The sequence below is a fragment of the Xyrauchen texanus genome, chromosome 18, assembly GCF_025860055.1.
Source record: "Xyrauchen texanus isolate HMW12.3.18 chromosome 18, RBS_HiC_50CHRs, whole genome shotgun sequence".
Classification (NCBI taxonomy): domain Eukaryota; kingdom Metazoa; phylum Chordata; class Actinopteri; order Cypriniformes; family Catostomidae; genus Xyrauchen; species Xyrauchen texanus.
Window position 1 is genome coordinate 39319765 of NC_068293.1, and position 25692 is coordinate 39345456.

A 25692-nucleotide genomic window follows, 5' to 3' on the forward strand; every position below is an offset into this window, starting at 1 on the left:
CACTACCTAGTAGGTCCTCGTGGTGGTGCGGTTACTCACCTCAATCTGGGTGGTGGAGGACAAGTCTCAGTTGCCTCCGCTTCTGAGACGTTAATCCGCGCATCTTATCACATGACTCGATGTGCATGACATCGCGGAGACTCGCGGCATGTGGAGGCTCATGCTACTCTCCGCGATCCACGCACAACTTACCACACGCCCCATTGAGAGCGAGAACCACTCATTGCGACCACGAGGTGGTTACCCCACGTGACTCTACTCTCCTTAGCAACCAGGCCAATTTGGTTGCTTAGGAGACCTGGCTGGAGTCACTCAGCACACCCTGGATTCAAACTCACGATTCCAGGGGTGATAGTCAGCGTCAAAACTCGCTGAGCTACCCAGACCCCCTTGAATTTCAATTAAGTTTCCTAAAGGCTGCGTCATTCGAATAGTTGCGCAGTCCATCCTTGTATTGCACCTCGCAAAAGGCTTTGATAGCATCTCTGAATTAAACTTCAGAAGCAAAAATGGCATTATATTTAAGTTCTAATCATATCCATGAATCAATTTAAAATGTCAGTGAATCGGTTCAAAACTAATTTGAATCATCACTCAAAATGTTCACAAGAACTACTGTATATTTAACTTGATATTGATTTTATTTGTATTTTACTTCATGCAATAATTTTTTTTTTTAATCCACTCAGCAAAAATGGCTGTTTGCTTGAAATAATATTTTCTTTAACTGAAGGAAAAAAGCCAGTACGTAAATAACGAGAATGCATATTCGATTGAATATCGACAAAAGTCTAAAATAAAAAATACAGAAATTTCATTTTGGCACCATAATACCCACCTCATCAGGGGCACCACTGCCAGGGAAGAAGTTCCCATCGTCGTAGCGATGGAGAGACAAATACAGGACATTGGGATTGCTGTAGAAGGCCTGCTGAGTCCCGTTTCCATGGTGAACATCCTATTACACAACAGTACACAATTTATGTGTCATTTATTTACCACTTTCAATTTGCATTGAAGTGATGCTCCCAAAACATAAAAAAGAAAAAGAACAATATTTGGTTAAACACTGTTAAAAACCATATGCTGCGAAAGACATGGTGGTGCATTCACATGGGAATGAAAAGTGTGTAAAAATTCTATTCTGAGCCGTCTATGATGCTGTAGGGCAGTTTAAGAGAGTTGTTTTCTCCAGAGATATATTTCTTTTCATGCTTATGGCCGTTTATGCCACAGGTCATTCAGAAGGGCCGTGTGACAGACAGGAGGAAATTAAAGACATTTTAAAAGGCATCCAGAAACCCTAATGACCCCAGCAGAGTCCTGCCATGACGCCGCCCGTCTTCCTGTGCGTGTGGACCCATTTCATGCTGCCGAGACACTGTCCTACATAGTTTGTCTGTTTGAGGGTCTTAGTTGTTTGTCAGTTTATGGACAGCTTTTAATCTCAAGAGACTTGCATTGTACCGTCTGCATGTCAGCAGTGCTTGGTAGATTCCTTCAGAATTGCAATCCAGTACTGATTAAAATTACATGACTAAAATTGCAAACAGTAATATAATCTCTTGAATTGTATATTTTAAAACAGTCTGATTACTTTTGGATTACCTAATTATTGTTTATTTGATGTACTATTTTGACATAATTTTGCTTACGAAAGCTTTAGAGAATATTCCGGGTTCAATACAAGTTAAGCTCAATCGACAGCATTTGTGGCATAATATTAACACAAAAAGAGTATTTTGATTTTCCTTCAAATAGGTAAAAATCTTGGTTCAAGTGAGGCACTTACAATGGAAGTGAATAGGGACCAATTTTTGAATGTTTAAATACTAACTTTTTCAAAATTATAGCCACAAGATACAAACAATATGCATGTAAACATGGTTTTAGTGTGATAAAATCACTTACTAATCTATTCTGTGTAAAGTTATACACAATTTTATTACTTCGTTGCCATGACAATGTAATGTCAACAAACTCTAAAACCCTAAAATGACTGTAAAAAATTACAATTTAAACAACTTTACAGGTAAATAAACAAAAAGAAACATGAGTTTTAACAGAAGAATTCATTTAAGTGCTTTTATAAAATTATAAGCTACAAATTTCTGCCTTTAAACCCTCCAAAATTGGCCACATTCATTTTCATTGTAAGTGCCTCACTGTAACCTCAATTTTAACCTCTATTGATCTAAACCAAAATCTTTCTAGAAAGTCAGTCCACTGTCGGCCATCTTTGGAATGCTCTCGGGAGGCCATTTCCAGTCATGCCAGAGCAGCTCCTATCTATTTGAACGGGGAAAGACTGAAACCTCAAAAAAGGTTGGTCAGGGCCCGGGTAGCTCAGCAAGTATTGACGCTGACTACCACCCCTGGAGTCACATGTTCGAATCCAGGGCGTGCTGAGTGACTCCAGCCAGGTCTCCTAAGCAACCAAATTGGTCCGGTTGATAGGGAGGGTAGAGTCACATGGGGTAACCTCCTCCTGGTTGCTATAATGTGTGGTTCTTGCTCTTGGTGGGGCGTGTGGTGAGTTGTGAGTGGATGCTGCGGAGAATAGCGTGAAGCCTCCGCACACGCTACGTCTCCATGGTAACGCGCTCAACAAGCCACGTGATAAGATGTGCGGATTGACGGTCTCAGACGCTGAGATTTGTCCTTTGCCAGCCGGATTGAGGCGAGTCACTACGCCACCACGAGGACTTAGAACGCATTGGGAATTGGGCATTCCAAATTGGGGAGAAAATATTATAAAAAATTTTAAATAAAAAAAATTATTGGTCAAGATTACGATCAAAGAACATTTCAAATCAGCAATAAAATCTTACAATACTGGAATCATAAATTGTGATTCTTTACCTCATATTACGCACAAAAGATAACGCAATTTTCCCGGCTTGTATAGCTAACGTGCATGCGTGTTTGAAAGTTGATTGACAGGTGATGCCTGTATCTAAAAGGTGATTGGCTCTTTTAACTGTAAGTTGTACAACTGTAATTTGTAACTTCCTCTCTACATCCGTTGACTGTTGGGTGCACAGAGCTCCTTGGTTGAGCATTCCAATTTCTCTCAATCATTTAAATAGAAGTGACCCATCTCTGCTAAATAATCTCTGGCTAAACTTGTATTGGGGGCAGTGGTGGCTCAGCGGTTAAGGCTCTGGGTTACTGATCAGAAGGTCGTGGGTTCAAGCCCCAACACCACCAAGACACCACTGTTGGGCCCTTGAGCAAGGCCCTTGAACCTATCTGCTCCAGGGGTGCCGTATCATGGCTGACCCTGCACTCTGACCCCAGCTTAGCTGGGATATGTGAAAAATAAATAATTTCACCATGTATATGCAGAAATGTATGTATAATGTGTGACAATTGGTCAAATTAAATTAAATTAAAATTAAATTAATTAAATTAAATTAAATTAAATTAAATTAATTAAATTAAATTATTGACCCTGAAATATTCCTTTAATGACTCAAAACGCATTATTATTGATACATTTTGTGTGTGTGTGTGTGTGTGTGTGTGTGTGTGTGTGTTTGACCTGCTATTTTTGGCCAGATAGCAAAAAAGATGCAGTGAAATATTCTTATTTAGAAGACTTCCAGAATCAATAATTAGTGAATGTCACTGGATTATATTGTAGACATTCACAGTGTTTAGTAACTTGCATAACTTTTCGACATTAGAAGACATTGTCTAACATATATTTTACATTATTTGAATTTTATTCTGTTAAAAGTTTAGGGCAACTTAATTCAACAGGTGGGAGGTGTACAGCAAGAGGAACGTATCTCTTGAGTCACCGCTGCCTGGGTTAGAACCTATAACCTTTGAGTTAAGAGCCCGTTTGCCTTGGTGTTTGGGATTTGCATCATTTGTTTGACTGGATTGACATTATTGGTTAACATCATTTTTCCACACCCATGCTGCTCTGGTAAAGTCTACAGAAAAGTAATCTGTGATGTGAAGGAAGTTATTACATTTCGCTGAAAGAGTGGATAAAATGCACCTATGAATTGTGTATATTAACTCCTGGGACATTTGTTAAGAAAGTAAATAGTGTCGATTTAGAGTACAGAACTGTTTGTGCACTTACCCAGTCAACAATCAGAATCTTACTGACGTTGAGTCTCTGTTGCAGTAGTTTGGCAGCAATGGCCACAGAGTTGAAATAGCAAAATCCCCTGTTATTTGTGTCAAAAACAAAAGCAGAGAACAGCATGTGTGAGAGAGAGAGAGAGATCACAGAACCAGGGCAGTCAGCTAGTGTACAATCTATCGTGAAGCGCATGATCGTGTGGGTTTGCGAAGTGGACCTCCTGGCCTGACGGATTGTCTCATTTCGCTAATGACACGACTCACCCACTGCGTCCTGGCCTGACATCAGAGCGCGAGAGAGCAGGGCCTGGCCCGTGGCCCACGGCAGAGGCACCAAACCTCAGTCTGTTCCCCAAACACGGCATCCATGGAACAATCCTTGTATTTAATCTTTCACCATAGAGACTGAGGAACACTCGTTTACTTTAACCTTTCTGTAATGAGGCAGAGGCACTGGGAATAAAGATGGGAGGAGCGCCTGTGACGCTCCAGCCATTAAAAGCAGAAAAGCTCCGCAATTAGAGGGAATTTAGTCCCACGTTAACGATACCTGACATTAATTTGGATAAACCCAGCTTTAAGGTAAATAAAATTGCATCCAAGTTCCCCGAGCTGAATATTAAGAACCACATGTACCCAGCTTAGCATCAGGAAGATCCTTTCAGATTTCAACAGAGCAAATATAAGAAATCAGAGATAATTCAATTATTGCAAAATACATGTTTACACAGACTTTTTAATAACTTTTCAAATAATTTTTTAGAAGCATACATTCTTTCCAATAATTCATCCTACTGTAACTATATTTTAATTAAATAAAAATCTGAACAAAGCATTTTTGTTCTAAACAAAATGTTCTAACATATTTCATTCATTCGCATATTTCTATACAATTCAACTGATTTAACTAAGCTACACATTGTCATACAGTATGAACAACCAAGCAGTAAAACATTCCATAACACAGGAAGAGTTCTTGGTTCATTTCGAGCTGGACTTGATGGAACTCATATTCAATAAACGGAATCGTAAGAGTTTTTATTCGGGAATCAGATTACACTGGTTGCGCTGCGTGTTTTGCATTGTTGACTCAAGAAACGATTCATAAGAGTAATTCATTCGGAAATATGACTACAATGGTCACTCTGTTAGTTTCGTACTATAGGTAAAAAAAAAAATAAAAAGAAGAAAACTGGTGACTTTGTGTGTTTTCGCGCAGTAGATTAAACAAAAAAAATTATAACAATAAAAAAAAAAAAAAGCTCATAAGAGTTATTCGCATGGGAATCGGACTACACTGGTCAACTGTGTTTTGTGTTGTAGATTCAAATAAACCAGCTGAAAAGAATCATTCATTTGGAAACGTAACTACACTAGTCATGATGTGTGTTTCATGCAGTTTATTCAAAAGAACCAGCTCATAAGAGTAATTCATTCGGAAATATGACTACTCTGGTCACTCTGTTAGTTTCGTACTATAGGTAAAAAAACAATTATTCGGGAATCAGACTACACTCATTGCGCTGTAGATTCAAAAGAACCGACTCACAAGAGTAATTCATTCGAAATCGGACTACACTGGTCATGCTGTTTTTTGCACTATTGATTCAAAAGAACCGACTCATAACAGTAATTTGTTCGGGAGTCTGACAACACTGGTAATGCTGTAAAGTCAAAAGAACCACCTCAAAGAGTCATTAGTTTGGGAATCACACTACACTGGTCACTTTGTGTGTTTTGCACTGTAGACTAAAAAGAACCGGCTCATAAGAGTCATTTGTTCGGAAATCGGAACATACAAGTCACTTTGTTTGTATTTCGTGCAGTAGATAAAAAAAAAAAAACAACAAATAAAAAACATAAAAACTGTGAAACAACATTAAAATAAAAGCTCATAAGAGTTATTCGCACAGGAATCGGACTACACTGGTCATCTGTGTTTTGTGCTGTAGATTCAAATAAACCAGCTGAAAAGAGTAATTCATTTGGAAATGTAACTCCACTATCACGATGCGTGTTTCGTACTATAGGTAAAAGAGTTATTCGTTCAGGAATCAGACTATATTGTGCAAGCGGTGTGTTTCGTAATGTACAGTTACAATAAAACCGGCTCATAAGAGTCATTGGTTTGGGAATTGGACTGTACTAGTTGCTATTGCACTATAAATTCAAAAGAACCGGCTCATAAATTGAATTAATTCGGGAATCGGAATACATTGGTCGCACTGTTTTTTGCGCTGTAGATTCAGTAGAGATGCAGCACTGCTGCTGAGTAGCGCAATACCGCACATTGTGTCAGAGCATTTTTGTATATTAGGATAATTAACTATATTACTTGGTGAAAGATTTATCATTATGTCAATGACTTTTAATAATATATGCTATTTATTTTGAACATTGATGTCTTTGATTGATGTCATACTGATGCAAAACCAGTTGAATTCAGTATGAGTGCTGCAACTTTTCTTCTGTTGGCCAGGCGGAATTCATGTGAGAGGAACACTAATTTATGACGGCGTGTTTTTAAATTAGATACTGATATCAGTCGTGGAGTTTTGAGATTGGTTATGAGATCAGAAAGATACAGTGAAATGTTCAAGGAGAAACATACATTGGGGTGCTCTCCTCAGCGTGGTGTCCCGGAGGCCGTACTACAGCAAAGCCGTTCTGCAAATGGAAACAGAGAAGCATCTTAAAAGGACAGTTCACACCAAAATGACAATTCTGTCATCGTTTACTCACCCTTGTTAGGCAGAATGACAATTTCAGTCACCATTCACTTTCATTGTGTGAAAAAACAAAAAAAACTAAAATGCAATGGAAGTGAACGGAGGCTATCAGTCTCTAAATTTCTGCCTAAGAGTGCCATTTGACGAGAGAAGTCAAATGGGTTTGGAACAACATGAAGGTGAGTAAACATGACAATTTTAAAGGGATACTTCGCTCAAAAATGTAAATTGACACTTTGTTAAGCCCCACCTTAAAAGAGTTTCTGACCAATCCTGTCTTAGCAACTGCTGCCCTGCTCCATTTCTCTGACACGTGTTTGCGGTTTTCCAATGAGAGTCTAAGGGAGTAATGTGTTTGAGCAGTTTTTAGCAGGATTTGATCAAAATGATCCAAAAAATTTGAAACACGTTATTGCTGGGTCATTTTTAATAGTTACAGGAGGATACAAACAATGATTTTCACAGCAATTTCCCATGCATTTCTACAGGGAGTTCTGCAGAGCTTAACAAGGGGGTGGAGCTTAGCTCATGCCATCCCAGATGTGTGTGACTTTCTTTCTTCTACAGAACACAAATTAAAATATGCAAGTGAATGGTGGCCAGAACTCTGAAGGTCCAAATATCACATAAAAGTGACAAAAAAGTAATCCATGCGACTCCAGTGGTTTAATCCATGTCTTCTGAAGCGATCCAATCAGTTTTGACTGAGAACAAACCAAAATGTAACTCCCTTCTCACTGTATATCTCGCCATTGCAGTCTCTAGGAACAATTATGATTTCAAGCTCGATTACACTTCCTCGTGCTTGACGCATATGCAGAGTACTAGAGGGCGCTGAAGGAAGTGTAATCAAGCTTGAAATTATGATCGCCAAGGAGACTGTTATACAGTGAAAAAAGAGTAACATTTTGGTCTGTTCTCACCCAAAACCAATTGGATCGCTTTTATGTTGCCTGTATGTGATATTTGGAGCTTCAAAAGATTGGTCACCATTCACTTTCATTCTATGGGCCTACAGAGCTGAGATATTCTTTTAAAAATATTAAGAAAGTAAGTCATACACAACTGGGATGGCATGAGGGTGAGTAAATGATGAGAGAATTTTCATTTTGGGCAAACTATCCCTTTAAAGGACACCCTTAAACACACACAGTTACCAAAGTGACTGCAGGATATAATGCTCACAGGCTTCCTTTACTGTTAGATCATCCTTAACCCTTCACAGCTAATGCCTTTTCCATTCAACCGGTGAACTCGGTGGATGCTACTGCATGTCGTGTGCAGCCCCATGGCTAATGAGCGCAGAGGACTCTAAGTCTGTGCTAATGCCCTGACCTGAGGGAAGCGCTGCGTTCCCTCTCACACTCACTCAAGTCCACGCTGGGCCGACTGCTCTAATGATGTGAAAGCAGCTGCCTGATGTTATTATTCTACCTCACTCCAGAGGATATTATTTTAGCCATGAGAGGGAGGCATAGTGAGAGACTGAGAGTGAGAGTGAGAGAGAGAGAGAGAGAGAGAGAGAGAGAGAGATCATTCCTGTTATACAGTACATTATTGTGTCCCCATAATATCGGGGTGACTTGACTAGTTGTCACTTGTCATTCCAGTGAACTGCTTCCGTACTCCAAGTAGTGCGGCTCATGTGTTTCCGGTTACAGCGTTAAAAGTGCCTACGTTCAGAGATTTATTCATTGGAGGACAGATTATTTCTTTTTTTTTAGGGCTGTCAGCTGATTAAAACAATAAATCATATTTATGGTGCAAACAGCTGATTCATAGCCGGCCATGCTTCATCACGGCCCGGCCACGCCCTCCTCCTTGTCACACTCCTCCCCTGCCTGATTCAGGCCAGGGTGCCACCGGTCTGACTGACTTCCCTCCATCTCTGGAGGGGAGAAGCTGCCCTTCTGGCCATTCTTATCAGCCGGTTGTCCACCCCGCCTCCTGCGAACCTGGAGGAGAGACGAGGGGAAGCGTGGGGAGAGGGCGAGAGAGAGAGAGAGAGAGAGAGAGAGAGAGAGAGAACTTGCTCGCCAGCTCCCGGATGCACTGTCGCTCGGTCCTCAACCGCTCCTCCGCCCTCTGGCATTAAATTTGGTTAATTTGGTAAATACTTACATGTAGAGCATTGTAAAGGAGCCAAGCCTCTGCAATTTTAAGCCCTGGTGTGTTTCAGGCTCGTTCATAGGAAAAAAGTCCCACGCTATGCACAATATCTTAATTGGTTGCACAATAAACTGCTTTTGGGAATGTATTCAATTTGGACTCTTGTTGCCTCAATGTCTGTCCTCATCATAATACGGTAAGATGAAAAAAAACAACAACAACAATTAAAAATTATTCTATTAATCCATTAAAAAACAAAAAACAATCGGCCAATGAATCGGTTATCTGCCTCTTTTATCACATTACTTATCGATAAAAGGCCGACCTCTATCTCTTTATTTACATCTTGCTAGTTTGCACCGTGTTAAGCATCCTGTTCAATTTAAAGTTATAATTGATAGCGTTTAACTAATAAGTCTCTGAGCTTGATCAAAGCATATTTTCAAAAGTCTGGTTTATTCCTCAAGTTGCAATGCAGGAATATTTTTTAATGACCCAGAAAGAGTGTGAAACATAAGGAATATCGTTTAGATCAGGGGTGGGCAACTGTTTTGGTAAAGGGGCCCACATTGGGCTTTAAGTAGTGTATGGGGTGCCACATTGTATTACTTTTGAGATACAATGTTCTGCATTGATTTGTTTTTTTGTATCTTTTAAGCCCAAAAATAGTTGTGTACACAATTTTCTGAACTGTATCTGACAAATGGGACTTTTCTGCAATTACCGAAAATATTGTATTGCTCTACAATGGTAGATACTTTGATGCCGAGATCTACTTTTATATTTAATTTAATCACTGAGAAGGTTTACCTGCAATGTAGCACCAAACATTACAAGCAGCCTCAAGAATGGACACAGAGTAGCCGTATAACACTTTTCCTTGAGCAGAATATTTCACTACAGATCACTAAGTTCGTTCAAGGGGGAAAGCGAGATAGAAAAGCGCACTCACGTACATGGTTGCGAGATTGCACAAAATAAGTATAACATTAGGCAGAATATTTCCAATTTGCGCAAGTATAAATCTCAAACTGGGGGTGTTGCGTCTCTTATCTGGCAACCCTGAGCATGTTAAACGCTTGTGGAGACACGTTAGGTCCTGATGCAAGTTAACTGAAATATCCAATGAAAGAAAAATAAACGCTTTTACGATAAATGAGCCGCGGGCCACATTAAACCATGTGGAGGGCCTGATCCGGCCCGTGGGCCGTATGTTACCAATGTCTGGTTTAGATGGTCGATAGTGAGTGGAAAGGTGACTTAAGTTTTTCTGGGCTTGCTTGTGGCTGAGGTAGCGTTTTGAGCGGTTCTATTTTTGAATGTGATGATGGACATATTTTAGTGTGTTATGCTGAGATTTAGGGTCAGTGGCAGTTCACTTAGGGTAAGGTTACACTCAGGAATGTTTACATAAAGTTGACCATACTGTGTCTTTTGGGTCTCTTCCTGTGAGTTAAGATGATGCCGTGGGACCGTGCCAGGGCAACCAAACCTTAGACACACACACACACACACACACACTGGGGAGGCGACCCAATTACCTTGTAACTATTCAAACCAAGTTGAGAGAAAAATCATATTTATAACATTTTTACCTTATGTCTCCTTTTATGTTCCCCGAAAGAAAGTAGGTTATACAGGCTTGGAACAATAAGTGAAGGATGACAGTGAATGATGACAGAATTGCTGTTTTTTGGTGAACCATCCCAATTAATTTAAATCAACAGGATGTCCCCTTCATAACACTCTCACTTTAAAACTAGAGGTAGACCCATATATCGGTTTTACCAATTAATCTGTGCCGATAGTTGCTTTTTTTTTTTTTTGAGAGAAAAGAGTGTCTTACCCTCAGTTCTCCCGATGCCACCTTAAAGACCAGATCCACCACAGATCCCACAGCCAGACGAGCAGCACTGGAAGAGTGAAGTTCATTCCAGATAGTGTCACTGTCAACCTGTTGATACACACAACCACATTCACGTTGCTTTTAGGATAGGGATGCACTGATACAGTACCGATTTGCTTGTAGGTCTGATACTGAGCTCATGTACTCATCCTTGTTAAAATACTCCAAATATCCCAAAAATGAGCCGGTTCAGAAAGGGGTCATTGAGGAAAGTGGAAGGTCTTGTGTACTGGTGTTTTCTCATTGCTAACAGACCTGTGACAAGACTACACAGGACAGAAGTGAGACGTATGCTCAAGCAGACCGCACAGCGGGACAGCAAACAGACACAGATAGGATTCGTACACAGCACAGTATGCATGGCCGAACACTAAACGGTGTCCAAACATCCTCTTTTGTCCTGCACTCGTTCTCACAGAGGAGCGTGACTGCATAGCAAGAAGAGAAAACGGTACCCCGTTGAACTTAAAGACGGACACACAAACCAACAGCTAACACTCATTGTGTATATTTGATTGAATGCAGCTATAACGGCCCAAAACTAAAGTGTCATTCCAGAGGACACAAGTATGTTCAAAGTTTATTCAACAGAATGGGCAGACAGAGTGAAAACGGGTGTTTATTCTGTGCCACGAAATGCAAACAGCGGAGGGAGAGACCTGGATTGGAAAGGGGGGAGATTCCCAGAATGCTTGGAGACAGAAAACCTTCATCAGGCATCACTGATTATGCACACACACGACTGGCCAACAGCCTGCAATTACTGCGCAAGTGAACACACACACACGCTAACACTTGAGTACAGTGGACTTAAATGGGTGAGGGGAAAAATAGAGAATAATTCATGAGACGCAAACTATGCGGCCTACTGATCAACAGGTGCTCAAAGTACAGAATAACATGAATGATACCTCAATTCATGTCGTTAATTATAAACTGTAACCTTATAAAGTGTAACCTTTTTTTGTGCCAATTACAAAAAGGCTTGTCTTGAACATATCCAGCTGAAAGCCACAACAACATCACACTCTACTTGGAATACTTAGAACAAACATCAACATTGGGGGTGGGGTTCCCCCTTACAGCATACATATTCTACACTTATGAATTCAGCTCTTAATGGCATGAGTGCTCCAGCGCAGCATTAAAAACCTCTAGTCTTTTCAAGCTCTGCCAAGAATGACTTTGTCAAGATTTATGAGCCTGTAGTGCATTTTAAACAGAAAAAATATTGCTAGGGAAATTAGTGAAAGAGAGAGAAAGAGAGAGAGAGAGTAAGAGAAGTGCATCTGTAGGCATCATAAATGTGGTCCTGATGAGAAGACTTTTCCAAAATGTTAAGTAGTTTTAATTGAATTTTCTTTTATTAATTAAACTTTACGAGTAATTTAAAAATTCAATCTAAATCAAGTTATTATATCCAAGTTCAGGCAAGTAACCTTCATGGTCAATGTAATCCAAGAATGCACTGCACCAGGCTCAGTTAAAAAAAGAGAGGAAAAATAAAAGAGATGGTGGATGAGGCGAGACAAATGTTTATTACAGACAAACTTCTATTTAAATTAATGGTAAATAATAATAATAAAGTATAGATAAAAATGAGTGCTGTCGATTTAACTCATTAATACAGTGTGATTAATTATATATAAAAATAAAAGCCTTAAAAAATAACGCAATGAATCATGTCCCTGAATAATAACAGGAATATTCCTACCAACTGAAAATGTCAGTTTTAAGCACCACCTGTTTTCAGCAGGGGGTAGTAAGCGAATCTCCACACAACATGTGGATGCGCTCTAGCATTCAAACACAGCTGGATGGAGCGCTATTCCGAATGCAGGGATCTTAAAGCGTGTTTTTCTAAATTTGAAACTATGTTACATTTGACACAGCGACCTAAAAACGTGTTTTTATGATGTGACAACCAAAGTGCGTCGCTCCAAAAGTGTCCATCTGATGCAGGTGTACACTGATGTAGTGGTGGTGGTGGTGTAGTGGTCTGGTAATCTGGTAATCAGAAGGACGCTGGTTCGAGTCCCACAGCCACCACCATTGTGTCCTTGAGCAAGGCACTTAACTCCAGGTTGCTCCGGGGGGATTGTCCCTGTAATAAGTGCACTGTAAGTCGCTTTGGATAAAAGGGTCTGCCAAATGCATAAATGTAGATGTGATGAGTCCTTAGAAGTAATTGTATAGCAGTTTTAATTGACATATAATTTATTAATTAAAATTTATGAGAAATTAAAAATTACATTTTAATCAATTAATTATATCCAAGTTCAGGCAATATCTCAAGTAACCTTCATGGTGAATGCACTGCACCAAAAAGAGAGCGAGAAAAGAAAAAGAGATGGTGGACACTGAAGAGTCCATTATAATAAATCTATCTCGGACAGATTGACAAATTCAGTTTCAAAATGAATTACTGCGGACTGTATACTAATGATGGACTTATGTTCAAAAATTTGTCTACTTTACCCCATATTTTGTGTGCTATGTGTTTTTATACTTATTAGAGCTTTGCACTGTTAGCTTAGCGACATGCTAATGCTGTTGAAATTACAGATTTTACATAAATAAAAGAGTTTTGCAAAAATTTGTTTTAAAGTTGTCCACAAATTATTTTAACACAACTCATTCTGCTTTGTTTTCAAAGTTGTTTCTGAAATGTGTTTGTTACCTCTCAAGGGAAACTCTGACCAATTTCAACAAACAGTTTCCACTAATTTCTTTGTTGTCTGCAAAACAGAGCTCTGTCAAAACGTTATTGCAGAATAAGGTACACTATGCACCAGGCATTATGACAACAGTCAAAAGTCTAGCTTGCAAGATTACATCCGAAGGGTAGAGCAGAATTGCTCTTTTATTAGCAACAAAAATGACCAGGCATGATAACTTGAAAGACAAAGTGATCGAAAACATTCAGGGCAACATTTGGAGCTTAAACCCTTAAAGGCCACAACCAGTTTTGCTCATGGTGGATAGTGGTACAAAGTAAGAGAATGACATTGCAGACACTGAGGTCTCGGGGCGCAGATCTTAGGCAGGGTTTTGGAACGTGTTGGAATGAACAAGCACAGTTTATCTTCAGTCTGACAGGCTAATTTTCAGAGCGGGGGCTAGAGATGCAGGAAGACAACAATTTTGTTCCATTTCCATAAAAGAGTCCAGAGCTCTCCTGTTTCTCACCATTCAGCTCTTAGGCTGTGACTTTAAGCCAAACTGGGCAACCTGCCATTTATCAGTCTCCCCCAAACAGACCTGCCTGGGGCCACCCCACTAACACACACACACACACACACACACACACACACACACACACACACACACACACACACACACACACACACACACACACACACGTAGTGTTTCCATGTTTTATGGGGACTTTCCATAGACATAATGGTTTTTATACTGTACAAACTTTATATTCTATCCCCTAAACCTAACCCTCACAGAAAACTTTCTGCATTTTTACATTTTCAAAAAACATAATTTAGTATGATTTATAAGCTGTTTTCCTCATGGGGACCAACAAAATGTCCCCACAAGGTCAAAAATTTCAGGTTTTACTATCCTTATGGGGACATTTGGTCCCCACAAAGTGATAAATACACGCCACACACACACACACACACACACACACACACACACACACACACACACACACACACACACACACACACACACACACACACACACATGTTGTGTTTCCATGTTTTATGGGGACTTTCCATAGACATAATGGTTTTATACTGTACAAACTTTATATTCTATCCCCTAAACCTAACCCTACCCCTAAACCTAACCCTCACAGAAAACTTTCTGCATTTTTACATTTTCAAAAAACATAATTTAGTATGATTTATAAGCTGTTTTCCTCATGGGGACCGACAAAATGTCCCCACAAGGTCAAACATTTCGGGTTTTACTATCCTTATGGGGACATTTGGTCCCCACAAAGTGATAAATACACGCTCACACACACACACACACACACACACACACACACACACACACACACACACACACACACACACACACACACACACACACACACACACACACACATGTTGTGTTTCCATGTTTTATGGGGACTTTCCATAGACATAATGGTTTTTATACTGTACAAACTTTATATTCTATCCCCTAAACCTAACCCTACCCCTAAACCTAACCCTCACAGAAAACTTTCTGCATTTTTACATTTTCAAAAAACATAATTTAGTATGATTTATAAGCTGTTTTCCTCATGGGGACCGACAAAATGTCCCCACAAGGTCAAACATTTCGGGTTTTACTATCCTTATGGGGACATTTGGTCCCCACAAAGTGATAAATACACGCTCACACACACACACACACACACACACACACACACACACACACACACACACACACACATGTTGTGTTTCCATGTTTTATGGGGACTTTCCATAGACATAATGGTTTTTATACTGTACAAACTTTATATTCTATCCCCTAAACCTAACCCTACCCCTAAACCTAACCCTCACAGAAAACTTTCTGCATTTTTACATTTTCAAAAAACATAATTTAGTATGATTTATAAGCTGTTTTCCTCATGGGGACCAACAAAATGTCCCCACAAGGTCAAACATTTCAGGTTTTACTATCCTTATGGGGACATTTGGTCCCCACAAAGTGATAAATACACGCACACACACACACACACACACACACACACACACACACACACACACACACACACACACACACACACACACACACACACACACACACACACACACACACACAAATCCTGAAGACATTCAAAATATATTTATCTTGATATTTATTCAGTTTCTCTAAAATAGCTTAGAATTATTATTATTTGTTTTTTAAGAATAACCATAATTTTGACCAAACAGCCATCGTTGCCAAGTATATGCATTTTATTCACCAAACACTCTATTGACATTTAAAAAAGGGAAATTGTAAAACTTTTTTCGCTGCGTTTCTGGAACTTATTGTAAGATGACATCATAATAACTTGTAATGTAAAATACATTACATTTGTAATGTAATTTATAATGACAGAGCTGGCTGAATTAATGAAAATACACAGAAATATCAGTTCACACTTGAAATATATCTTATTAAAAGTGTCTTTTTTAAAAAAGCTCTGTAATTTTTTATTTTTGTATTCATTTTTTTATAGTGGGCATGAGTGGAGTGTAACAGTGATTGAGAGATATACCTCAAAAGCATATTGTATCATATTTGATACATGCAATTTCAACATGTTTTTTCAATAAAATTATATACAGAATTTCATCAAGGCATAAAATTAGTCATTGAGGGGAATAGCAGAATAAAAATGAAATGGGGATGAGAGCTTCCTGTTCCAGAGCTGTAAATGAGTGTGACTGACACCGTCCACTCAGCACTGTAGAACAAGTCCATCCATCCATACACACACACACACACACACACACACACACACACACACACACACACACACACACACACACACACCTTGTTTATAGAAAACATCTGGACACAATTACTAGCTCAGCAGAGATGAGAGCAACAGTTTTTTTTTTGCCGCTGGACTTCGGGGGAGGGAGAACAAACAGGACTGTTATTTAAACACAGGAAAGAGGGAAAGAAACTCACCCCGATTCCTCCACACAGGAGTCTCACGAACATGGGTGTCACCGAGCCTACAAAGAAATAAAAAGAGAGATATTTATATAAAAAATTTACATTTTAGAAACGCTTCTATCCAAACAACTTACAATGCATTCAATCTATACATGTGATCAAATTGTGTGTTCCCTGGGAATCGAACTTAGACCGTGGCATTGTAAGTGCAACGCTCCACCAGTTGAGCTACATTGATGGAGAGGAGTTTAAGCTTATCCTCTAAGGTTCCTTAATATAAATATCATGATAAGGATGTACACGTGAGCTAGACGGATGTTTTCGCTAGGATTATATCAAGATGTAGATTGGAAAGAAGGTGTGAAAAACATAGCCTTCTCATCTCTTGCTATTGCTAGCGTGCTAAAGAATAGTTCACCCAATATTTCACAATGAAACTTTTCACACCATTTACTCACCCTCATGCCATCTCAGATGTGTATGACTTTCTATCTCTGCAGAACTCAAATTATGATTTCTAGAAGAACATCTCAGCTTTTTGGGTTCATACAATACAAGTGAATGGTGACCAAAACTGTGAAGCTTCAAATAGCACATTAAGGGGGCATAAAAAATATTCAACATGACTAGTGGTTTATTCCATGTCTTCTGAAGCAATCAAATCGATTTTGAGTGAGAACAGACCACTATTTTTTCACTGTACATCTTGCAACGATCATGATTTCAAGCTTGATTACACTTCCTAGTGCTTGGCACATTCGCAGAGCTCTAGATGGCGCTATAAGAAGTGTAACTGAGCATAAAACCATGATTGCAAGGAGCTGATGTCAAGATTTATAGTGGAAAATAAGTTACATTTTGGTCTGTTTCTCCCCCAAAACCTATTGTATCACTTCAGGAGACATCGATTCAACCACTGGAGTCATCTGGATTATCTTTATGTGGCCTTTTGAGCTTTTTGGAGCTTTAAAAGTTTGATCACCATTCACTTGCATTGTATGGACCTACAGAGCTGAGATATTCTTCTAAAAATCTTTGTTTGTGTTCTGCAGAAGAAAGAAAGTAATTCATACCTGGGATGGTATGAGGGTGAGTAAATGATGAGAGAATTTTCACTTCTGGGTGAACTATCTCTTTAAGCTTTAAAGTGGGTCACTATTAACTGCCATTGTATTGAAAAGACAAACCAGTATACTTTATTCATTAACACATCTTCATTGGTATTCTGCATAAGTTAGTCATAATGGTTTGGATCCACAGCCCCAATAAGATCAAACTAGAAAGGTGTAAATTGCAGAGCGAGTAGTTTAAACCGTGATCACTTTTCTCTGTACCCTACGAGAGTGAAAAATCAATGTTTGTGCATGTGTGAGAGCGGGCATCTCGTCAAAGCATGCGTTTAATTGTTGCACGAGGTGGCCGGAGCTGATGTCATGGAAAACTGCATGTGTGGCTGTTATTGGCAGAGAGGTGGCGACCTTGACAGACAGCCGAGAGGCAGATTCAGATCAAGGCCATGACTGAGTTTGGGATGTGAGGGAAACAACAGGCCAAAAAAAGATAGAAGCGATTTGCAGCGTTTAGGGAACATGTGGTAAGGCGGATCTGGCAACAGAAGCATAAATAATGTGGATAATTGCAGAAGTCAAAGCGCAGTGTTACACGGGCTAATAACTGGGAATTCAATCGCAGGCTCCAACTGTCGCAGAGAGAGAGATGCAACAATGCACTCATTCACAAAACACATTCAAATCCAGCCTGAGGCACATTTAGGAGAGTGTGTGTGTGTGTTGTATTTGTGTAAGCCATGAGTGTGTTTGTGTGCAGTGCACACACTTACTGTCAAGTTTTTGTCGGAGTGGGTTGGTGCCATAAAGCAGCACATGAGCTTCAGAGTGAACGGTCTGTAACTCCTCCAGAGTTGCTTTCCTTCCCCGAATACACTGTAGAGAGAGAGAGAGAGAGAGAGAGAGAGAGAGAGAGAGAGAGAGAGAGAGAGAGAGAGAGACAGAAAATGTTTAATTGAATTTTCATCCCAGATGTGTATGACTTTCTTACCTCAGCAGAACACAAAGATTTTAGAAGAATATCTCCGCTCTGTAGGTCCATACAATGCAAGTGAATGGTGACCAGACCTTTGTAGCTCCAAATATCACATAAAGGATACATAAAAGTAATTCATATGACTCCAGTGTTTAAATCCTATCTTCAGAAGCAATGTAATAGATGTGGGTGAGAAGCAGAACAATATCTCCACTTTCACATTCCCTTTCAAGCCCCGTTCACACCCGCAAATGGTATCATGCGACGAAGTGAGGCAATACCATACATTTTCTACGAGAGCACAGCAACTTTCGGCGACATGAGCTGTCGCGACCGTTGGTGACAGAGATCGCCGTGGGGAGCGACAAGACAAGTTGAGAAAATGTCAACTTTATGAAAAAGACGAGCGACATTCGTGAGCGACTACCAATGAGAGTGAAGACAGAGGAGCTTATGCCATCCGTCTCCAGGCAGGGTGAGTGTGAGATACTGGAGTCGACTCGAGTGCAGGTAAGATGGTGGAGAAGTTAAAAGTTTCTGTGAGTGATTTCACTGTTCTATATCTACTGTCTGTAACCACATACATAGTTATGGCCTAATAAAATGATGCGTGGAAAACCGTGTCGGCATTCTGAGTGAGTTTGATTCATATATTGATATAATGTTCGTCTTGTTTAATGATATGATGCATTAAGCACTGCTGCAGGTTATATAAAACAGTCTTCCCTGCAGAATGTGCATTTTTTAGAGGCAAAAGAACGGGGCTTCAGATGTGAAAGTAAAACTAAAAAAGGACAACATGTGACTTTCAGATTTGATAGTGAAAGTTAAAGTGGAGATTTAGAGTAAAAATTGACTTACATTTGTATCTGTTTCTCACCCACACCTATTATATTGCTTCTGAAGATATAGATTTAAACATTGAAGTAATCCATTTAATATGGATTACTTCAATGTTTCCTTAATGTGAGTTTCAGAGCTGCAAAGATCTGATCACCATACACATGCATTGTATGGACCTACAGAGCTGAGATATTCTTCTAAAAATCTTTGTTTGTGTTCTACTGAAGAAAGAAAGTCTTACACATAGTGATGGCATGAGGGTGAGTAAATGATGAAATCATTTTCATTTTTGGGTGAACTATCCCTTTAAGGCATGGTCACATTTACCTTTGCACTGCAAAATTTTGCAAGTGTAGAAGGCGTAGGCAGATGTTAAGCGTGTGTATTGGTTAATGACCAAAAACAGCGAAAACAACTGTCAAAGTTAACCAAACTTCAACTCCACGTGAAATCAATGTGGGGAAATTCTTTGCCACCAGAAGTCCATTACGTGAAATTCACGAATGCACAAATTCCCATTGAGGTGACTGTATTTCGCCCATGGACTTTCGCTGTGCAAAGGTAAATGAGACTGCACCTTCAGGTAGAATGTCCGAGGTGCTCTTTTCAATACAAATAAATGTAGATGGTGATTTATTCTATTTAGCTCCAATAGAACAAAAAGCACCATAATATCCTCCTAAAATTGTCCATATGATTCATGCACTGTATTCCAAGACTTTGTGCATGGTAGTTGTTGTTAAATGACAACTTCCCCTCTGATGAAGATCTAAAACCTAATTTGTGGTAGCATATATTTTAAAGTCAAAGTTGTATAATCAACTTGATTTTAAACAGCAAGAACATCCAATGTCATGTTTGTTCTTGGAGGTAGAACTCATAGGCCTTTGAGCGTGCTCAGTTTAGTGTTATATGTAAATTTTGCTAAGTAATATTTACTTAAGTGTACTGCAAGTCTATTAAGGCCAGAGCTCCCAGAGGCATGGAAAAACAGTGAGTATCACTTAATTACAATTTTTGATTTTGATTCATAGTCTCTTAACTACGATTGTAGCTGGGGTGAATACCCACAATTCCTTGCACTTTAATTTTTTAATGTGTGTTTGGTCAAAGCATGACGACTTATGAAAACATCTAAATAATTGTTGTTGCAGTCTTGAACGAATAGATGTTTTAGATCATTCTAGTGTTTTAATTATGTTTTGTTGTGAAAAGTTCATTGCAATATAAAAACATATTGTAAGTTTCAGAACTCAAGAGTAAAATGAGCATTTGTTGAAACCAAGCTACCAAAACGATGCATTCTCCACTTCCTCTACATTGTGATGTCACACTGTAGTAGACATTTGAATCTGACTGCCTCCACAACAACAAATCAAAGCCTAATTTACCTTATAACTTCCATATCCCTGCCCAGTAACAGTGAGCAGGGAGATGGCAAGGAGAGAGCAGGTCAGTCAAGAGCAGAGAACCAATCACAATAGTGGGCGTTTACTGTCAAATCTTAAAGGAGAGGCAGGACCAAAACAGAGCGTTTCTGACAGAGGGTCATGAGAATGACGGTGGAAACTAATCATGGTTTTACAAATACATGACTGTTTTATGTGCATAAAACTTTTCTTATGTTATAAGTGAACCTCAAGGAACATAACTTTTTTTTTGGATCCCTTTAAATCACCATCATTATGATAAGTGTTCGCTTTGATGAAGTTTCTACAGTTATACGGCTGATTTAATATGTTATTTGGTGGGGTACAAATTATGATCTCCTAATAAAAATTAAGTTAGTTAATTGAACTTAATTTTACATGTATAGTTTTACAATCCAACCTTTAATCATTAAATTAGTACAACTAATTTGAATTGAGTAAGCTAAAATAATAATAATAATAATAATAATAATAAAAACAAACCTGTGCAGCAAATTGCCTTATAATTAAAAATTTCTTTTTTTTACAATGTGAGATCTGAGAGCTCTGGTGGATCATAAGGCTTCAAAAGACTTGGAATAAAGCATACAAACTACTTATATGATACCTTTATTGTCCTTTTCGGAGTTTTGCAGTATAAAAACACCATCCATTTTCCTTGTATAGAAAAGAAAAGCTCAAACATCCAGACTAACATCTCCTTTTTATTCCACGTAAGAAAAAAATCAATAATACGGGAACAGAACTTCATGTAAATGAGTAAATAATGACAACGTGTTCATTTTTGGGTGACCTACTCATTTCAGGTCCTGTGCCAAATGTAATTTGTATAGCCCAGGTTTATATCAGTTTGTCAACAGGAAGACGCATTTTCTCTTTTCAACGACTGAAAGATCAACATTCAGGTACACAATGATACAACATACTGAATAGGCTGTGTGTTTATAATTTGTCTATATATTATATGTATATATTTGTCTGTAGCTGCCTGAACAGAGTTGAAACCGTTCCTTTGGCCACAACACCACCAACACAATGTTAAGAGTCGGGCCTCATGTGCCCCCAGAACAAAGACTTCGGCCCTCAGAGGTGATGGCACTGCTGGATTTGCAATAATGTAATTTTCCTTTTTTAATAGCTCTGGCCTCTGAGGCACAAAGCGTCCAAACCGTGCGAGAGGGAGGCAGACCTGCCACCTGTGGGACCTCTCTGGTGGAGCAGACGCCAGCCGCGGGGTGGATGCGTAGGTGACACCTGCATCAATACGCACTAGCTCTCAGATTTAACTGCACGGGCAGTTAAAGATTGTCCCCCGGGGGCCCGGTGCTGGTTGGCGGCAGCTTAAATCAACCCAACGCCCTTTAAGGGCCCCCCTGCTGTAGATTAGGGGGTATTAAGAGTCATGTCTGCTTTTAATTGAGGTCCAATTCACTGTTTCCATCTCCAAAAACAATAAAGATCCCCACCAAGGAGTAAAAAGAAAGAGAAGGCGCTCGGCAGTGCCATTGTCGTGCTTGTTTACTTGTTTGTTTGGAGGAAAACAGAGACTGCAGCTATGTGACTGCCTCGAACAGGCCTGACGCAATGGAGCCAGCATGGCAGGAGAGATTAGATCCAGCGAGAGCTATTAGAAACCATAGATGGGAGTGTATGAGATGATCAGAGGGCTCAGGAACTGCCCTCAGCAGGTGGAGGCAAAGATAAGCAAGCTTGAATGGAATCTGCAGACTTTTTTCACTTGATCTGCACAGATTTGAATGGAGCTGAGAGTACTACACTCTTACTGGTAGCTGAAAGCATACTTAAAAGCTGAAGAGTTCATATAATATCTCGTATCCCAGTTTAAGAGAACAGTTGACAATTCTCTCATCATTTACTCACCCTTATGCCGTCTCAAACTTGTATGTCTTTCTCTCTTCCGCTGAACGCAAATGAAGATATTTTAATGGAGATATGATTTGTCTGTTTGTCTAAATAGTGCAAGTGAATAGTGACCACATTTTCAAGCTCCAAAAAGGACAAAGGCAGGATAAAAATAACCCTTATGGCTGGAGTGGTTTAATCCATGTCTTCTGAAGTAATCCAGTTATTTTTTAGATGAGAACAGACCAAAATGCTAAATCTAACTCCCTATTCACTATTAAGCTTGACATCGGCCGAATCTTTGGCAATCATGATTTTAAGCTCGATTACACTTTAAGGCATGATCTAGTGCTCTTCGCCAAGCACTAGGAAGTGTAACTGAACTTGAAATCATGATCGGGCCTATAGACTGCAATGGCAAAATGTACAGTGAAAAAGGAGTTCTATTTTCTTCTGTTCTCACCCAAAATCGATTGTATCACATCAGATTGTATCAGGTGTGGGTGAGAAACAGAACGATATTTAAGTAATTTTTTACTATAAATGTCCACTTTCACTTCCACATTCTTCTGCTTTTGTTTTTGGCGATTTGCATTCTTTGTGCATATCGCCACCTACTGGGGCAGGGAGGAGAATTTTTAGTAAAAAAATATGTACTTTCTTCTGCAAAATACAAAGATTTTTATATTCTTTTAAAGTGCTTTTGATTCTCAGCTCTGTAGGTCCATACAATGCAAGTGTATTGTGGCCAGAACTTTGAAGCTCCAAAAAGCCCATAAAGACAGCTTAAAATAATCCATACGACTCCAGTTCTTAAATCCATGACTTCAGAAACGATATGATAGATGTGGGTGAGAAACAGATCAAGTCCTTTTTTTTTTACTATAAATCTCAGCTTTCACATTATTTACAGTATGTTTGTCACCACCTGCTGAGCAGGGAGGAGAATGTATAGTAAAAAGGACTTAATTATTGATCTGTTTCTCACCCACACCTATCATAATGCTTCAGAAGACATGGATATAACCACTGGAGTCATATGGATTACATTTATGCTGCCTTTATGTGCTTTTTGGAGCTTCAAAGTTCTGGCCACCTTTCACTTGCATTGTATGGACCTGAGCTGAGATATTCTTCTAAAGACCTTCATTTGGGATCAGCAGTAGAAAGAAAGTCATACACATCTGGGATGGCATGAGGTTGAGTAAATGATGAGAGAATTTTTATTTTTGGGTGAACTATCCATCTAAGAGCAAAAACATAATACTGAGAAATTCTGAAATTCATTAATAATGTTTAAATTCAACTTTTAAATCAAATTGGTATGCGGATAATATTATATGCAGTGAAAACAAAGTTAATTATATTTGAAAAATGAAAAACATATTTTTAGTATTATTTTCACTAGTGATCTGTGACTTTGAACGCCACCGTTAGTAAAAAAATATGGGAATATGGGCATTGTCCCATGACCCAAAAGTATGATGTAGTAAAAAAAAGGAATATTCAGGGTTCAATACAACTTAAGCTCAAATCAACAGCATTTGTGGCATAATTTTGATTACAACATACATGAATTTTGACTCGTCACAAATTAAGGCAAAAAGGCAAAAATCTATGTTTTATTGAGGGATTTATAATAGAAGTCAAAGGGGCCAATTTATGGAGAATTTAAAGACAGAATTGTGAAACTTAGAATTTTGTAAAAGCACTTACATTCATTCTTCTGTTTAAATTCATGCATTATTTGAGCTGTAAGGTTGTTAAATTTGTAATTTTTACAGTCATTTTAGGGTCTGTTGACTATCGCCATGGCAAAAAAGTTGTAAAATTGTCTTTGGCTTTACACAGAAAAAGTGAGTAACTGATTTGATCACACATAAATAATGATAACACGCATATTTGTATCTTGTGGCTATACTTTTGAAAAAGTTCGTATTTTAACGTTTAAAATTGGCCCCCATTCACTTCCATTAAAGAAAAAGGATGTCAAAATAATTTTTGGTGGTAATCAATAACTTTAAATGAGCCACCGGTTCTCTGCTGTTTTTTTTAAATGGAATGTTTTTAATCTGAGGTCTTCACAGCTACCGTGACATTATGGGAAAGTAAAGTGTCCAGTACATGCACACTTCAGAATCTCATACAGTAGGTTATCTGGGTTTTTCCTCACATACAGCTTTTGGCATACTTTTTACAGTAGTAGGGAAGTATGCTTATCCAGACGCAGGGGTTTGACATCTCTATCAACTCTTTTTCTCAGACACACTCATAACAACATTCCCCTTCTCTGTTGAATAAAACGCTTTTGAGTGCCTCGGTTTATTCATATAGTTTCATCAACAGGAGTGTTTGACTGTATTTGTGATGGCTGAACAGCGCCCTCAAATGGCAGGCTTTGTACAGATGTGAGTGAGCAGGTGAGCTGTTGTACCTCACACTGGCTGCGCAGTCCCGTTTCCTGCAATCGTGACCAGATGCTCTGAATGCGGCCAGCGTGTTCTGGGTGTATGTTACTGTTTCCACACATGCACTGGTGCTTCTGCATTAACGTGTCGTACACCAGACCTGCAGACACAAACACATGGACAAGCTGGTTAAGTCCTCTAGGGATGGTTCAACCAAAACATTAAGATTTTTTCATCACTTACTCTCCATCATGTTGTTCAAAACCTGTATTACTTTCTTTTTCAGAGCAACACAAAAGGAGAGGTTAAGCAGTATGTTAGTCTCACTTTCATTACATCTTTCAGCCATACAATGAAAGTGAATGGTGACTGAGGCTAAAAAGTTTCCTAACATCTCGTTTTGTTTTCTACTGAAGGAAGAAAGTAAGATGGGTTTGGAGCAACATGAAGAGAGGCAATTAAATGATGACATGATTTAAATTTTTGGGCAAACTATTCCTTTAACAAACACACATTTGGCTGGGCGAATCTCACAAAACCTGTCAAGAAAATGTCAAGGTCATATTTCATGCCAAAATCAAAAGAGAGAAAAATTTAATTTTATTTCACTTCAAGAAAATGATACCTATTAG

General features: G+C 39.0%; 1 protein-coding gene across 2 annotated transcripts in view; it reads right to left on the reverse strand.

Annotated features, from left to right (window-relative positions):
- The window catches only part of hdac4 (histone deacetylase 4), a 259844-nt gene that overhangs the window by 45588 nt on the left and 188564 nt on the right, over nucleotides 1-25692 (reverse strand). For both annotated transcript variants that reach the window (XM_052148118.1, XM_052148119.1), the window contains 7 exons: nucleotides 25087-25220; nucleotides 18314-18416; nucleotides 16486-16532; nucleotides 10786-10893; nucleotides 6713-6768; nucleotides 4100-4187; nucleotides 839-958 (listed from right to left, as the gene is read on the reverse strand). In XM_052148118.1, the coding sequence (XP_052004078.1) occupies nucleotides 839-958; nucleotides 4100-4187; nucleotides 6713-6768; nucleotides 10786-10893; nucleotides 16486-16532; nucleotides 18314-18416; nucleotides 25087-25220 (656 nt within the window). The remainder of the gene's footprint in view (nucleotides 1-838; nucleotides 959-4099; nucleotides 4188-6712; nucleotides 6769-10785; nucleotides 10894-16485; nucleotides 16533-18313; nucleotides 18417-25086; nucleotides 25221-25692) is intronic.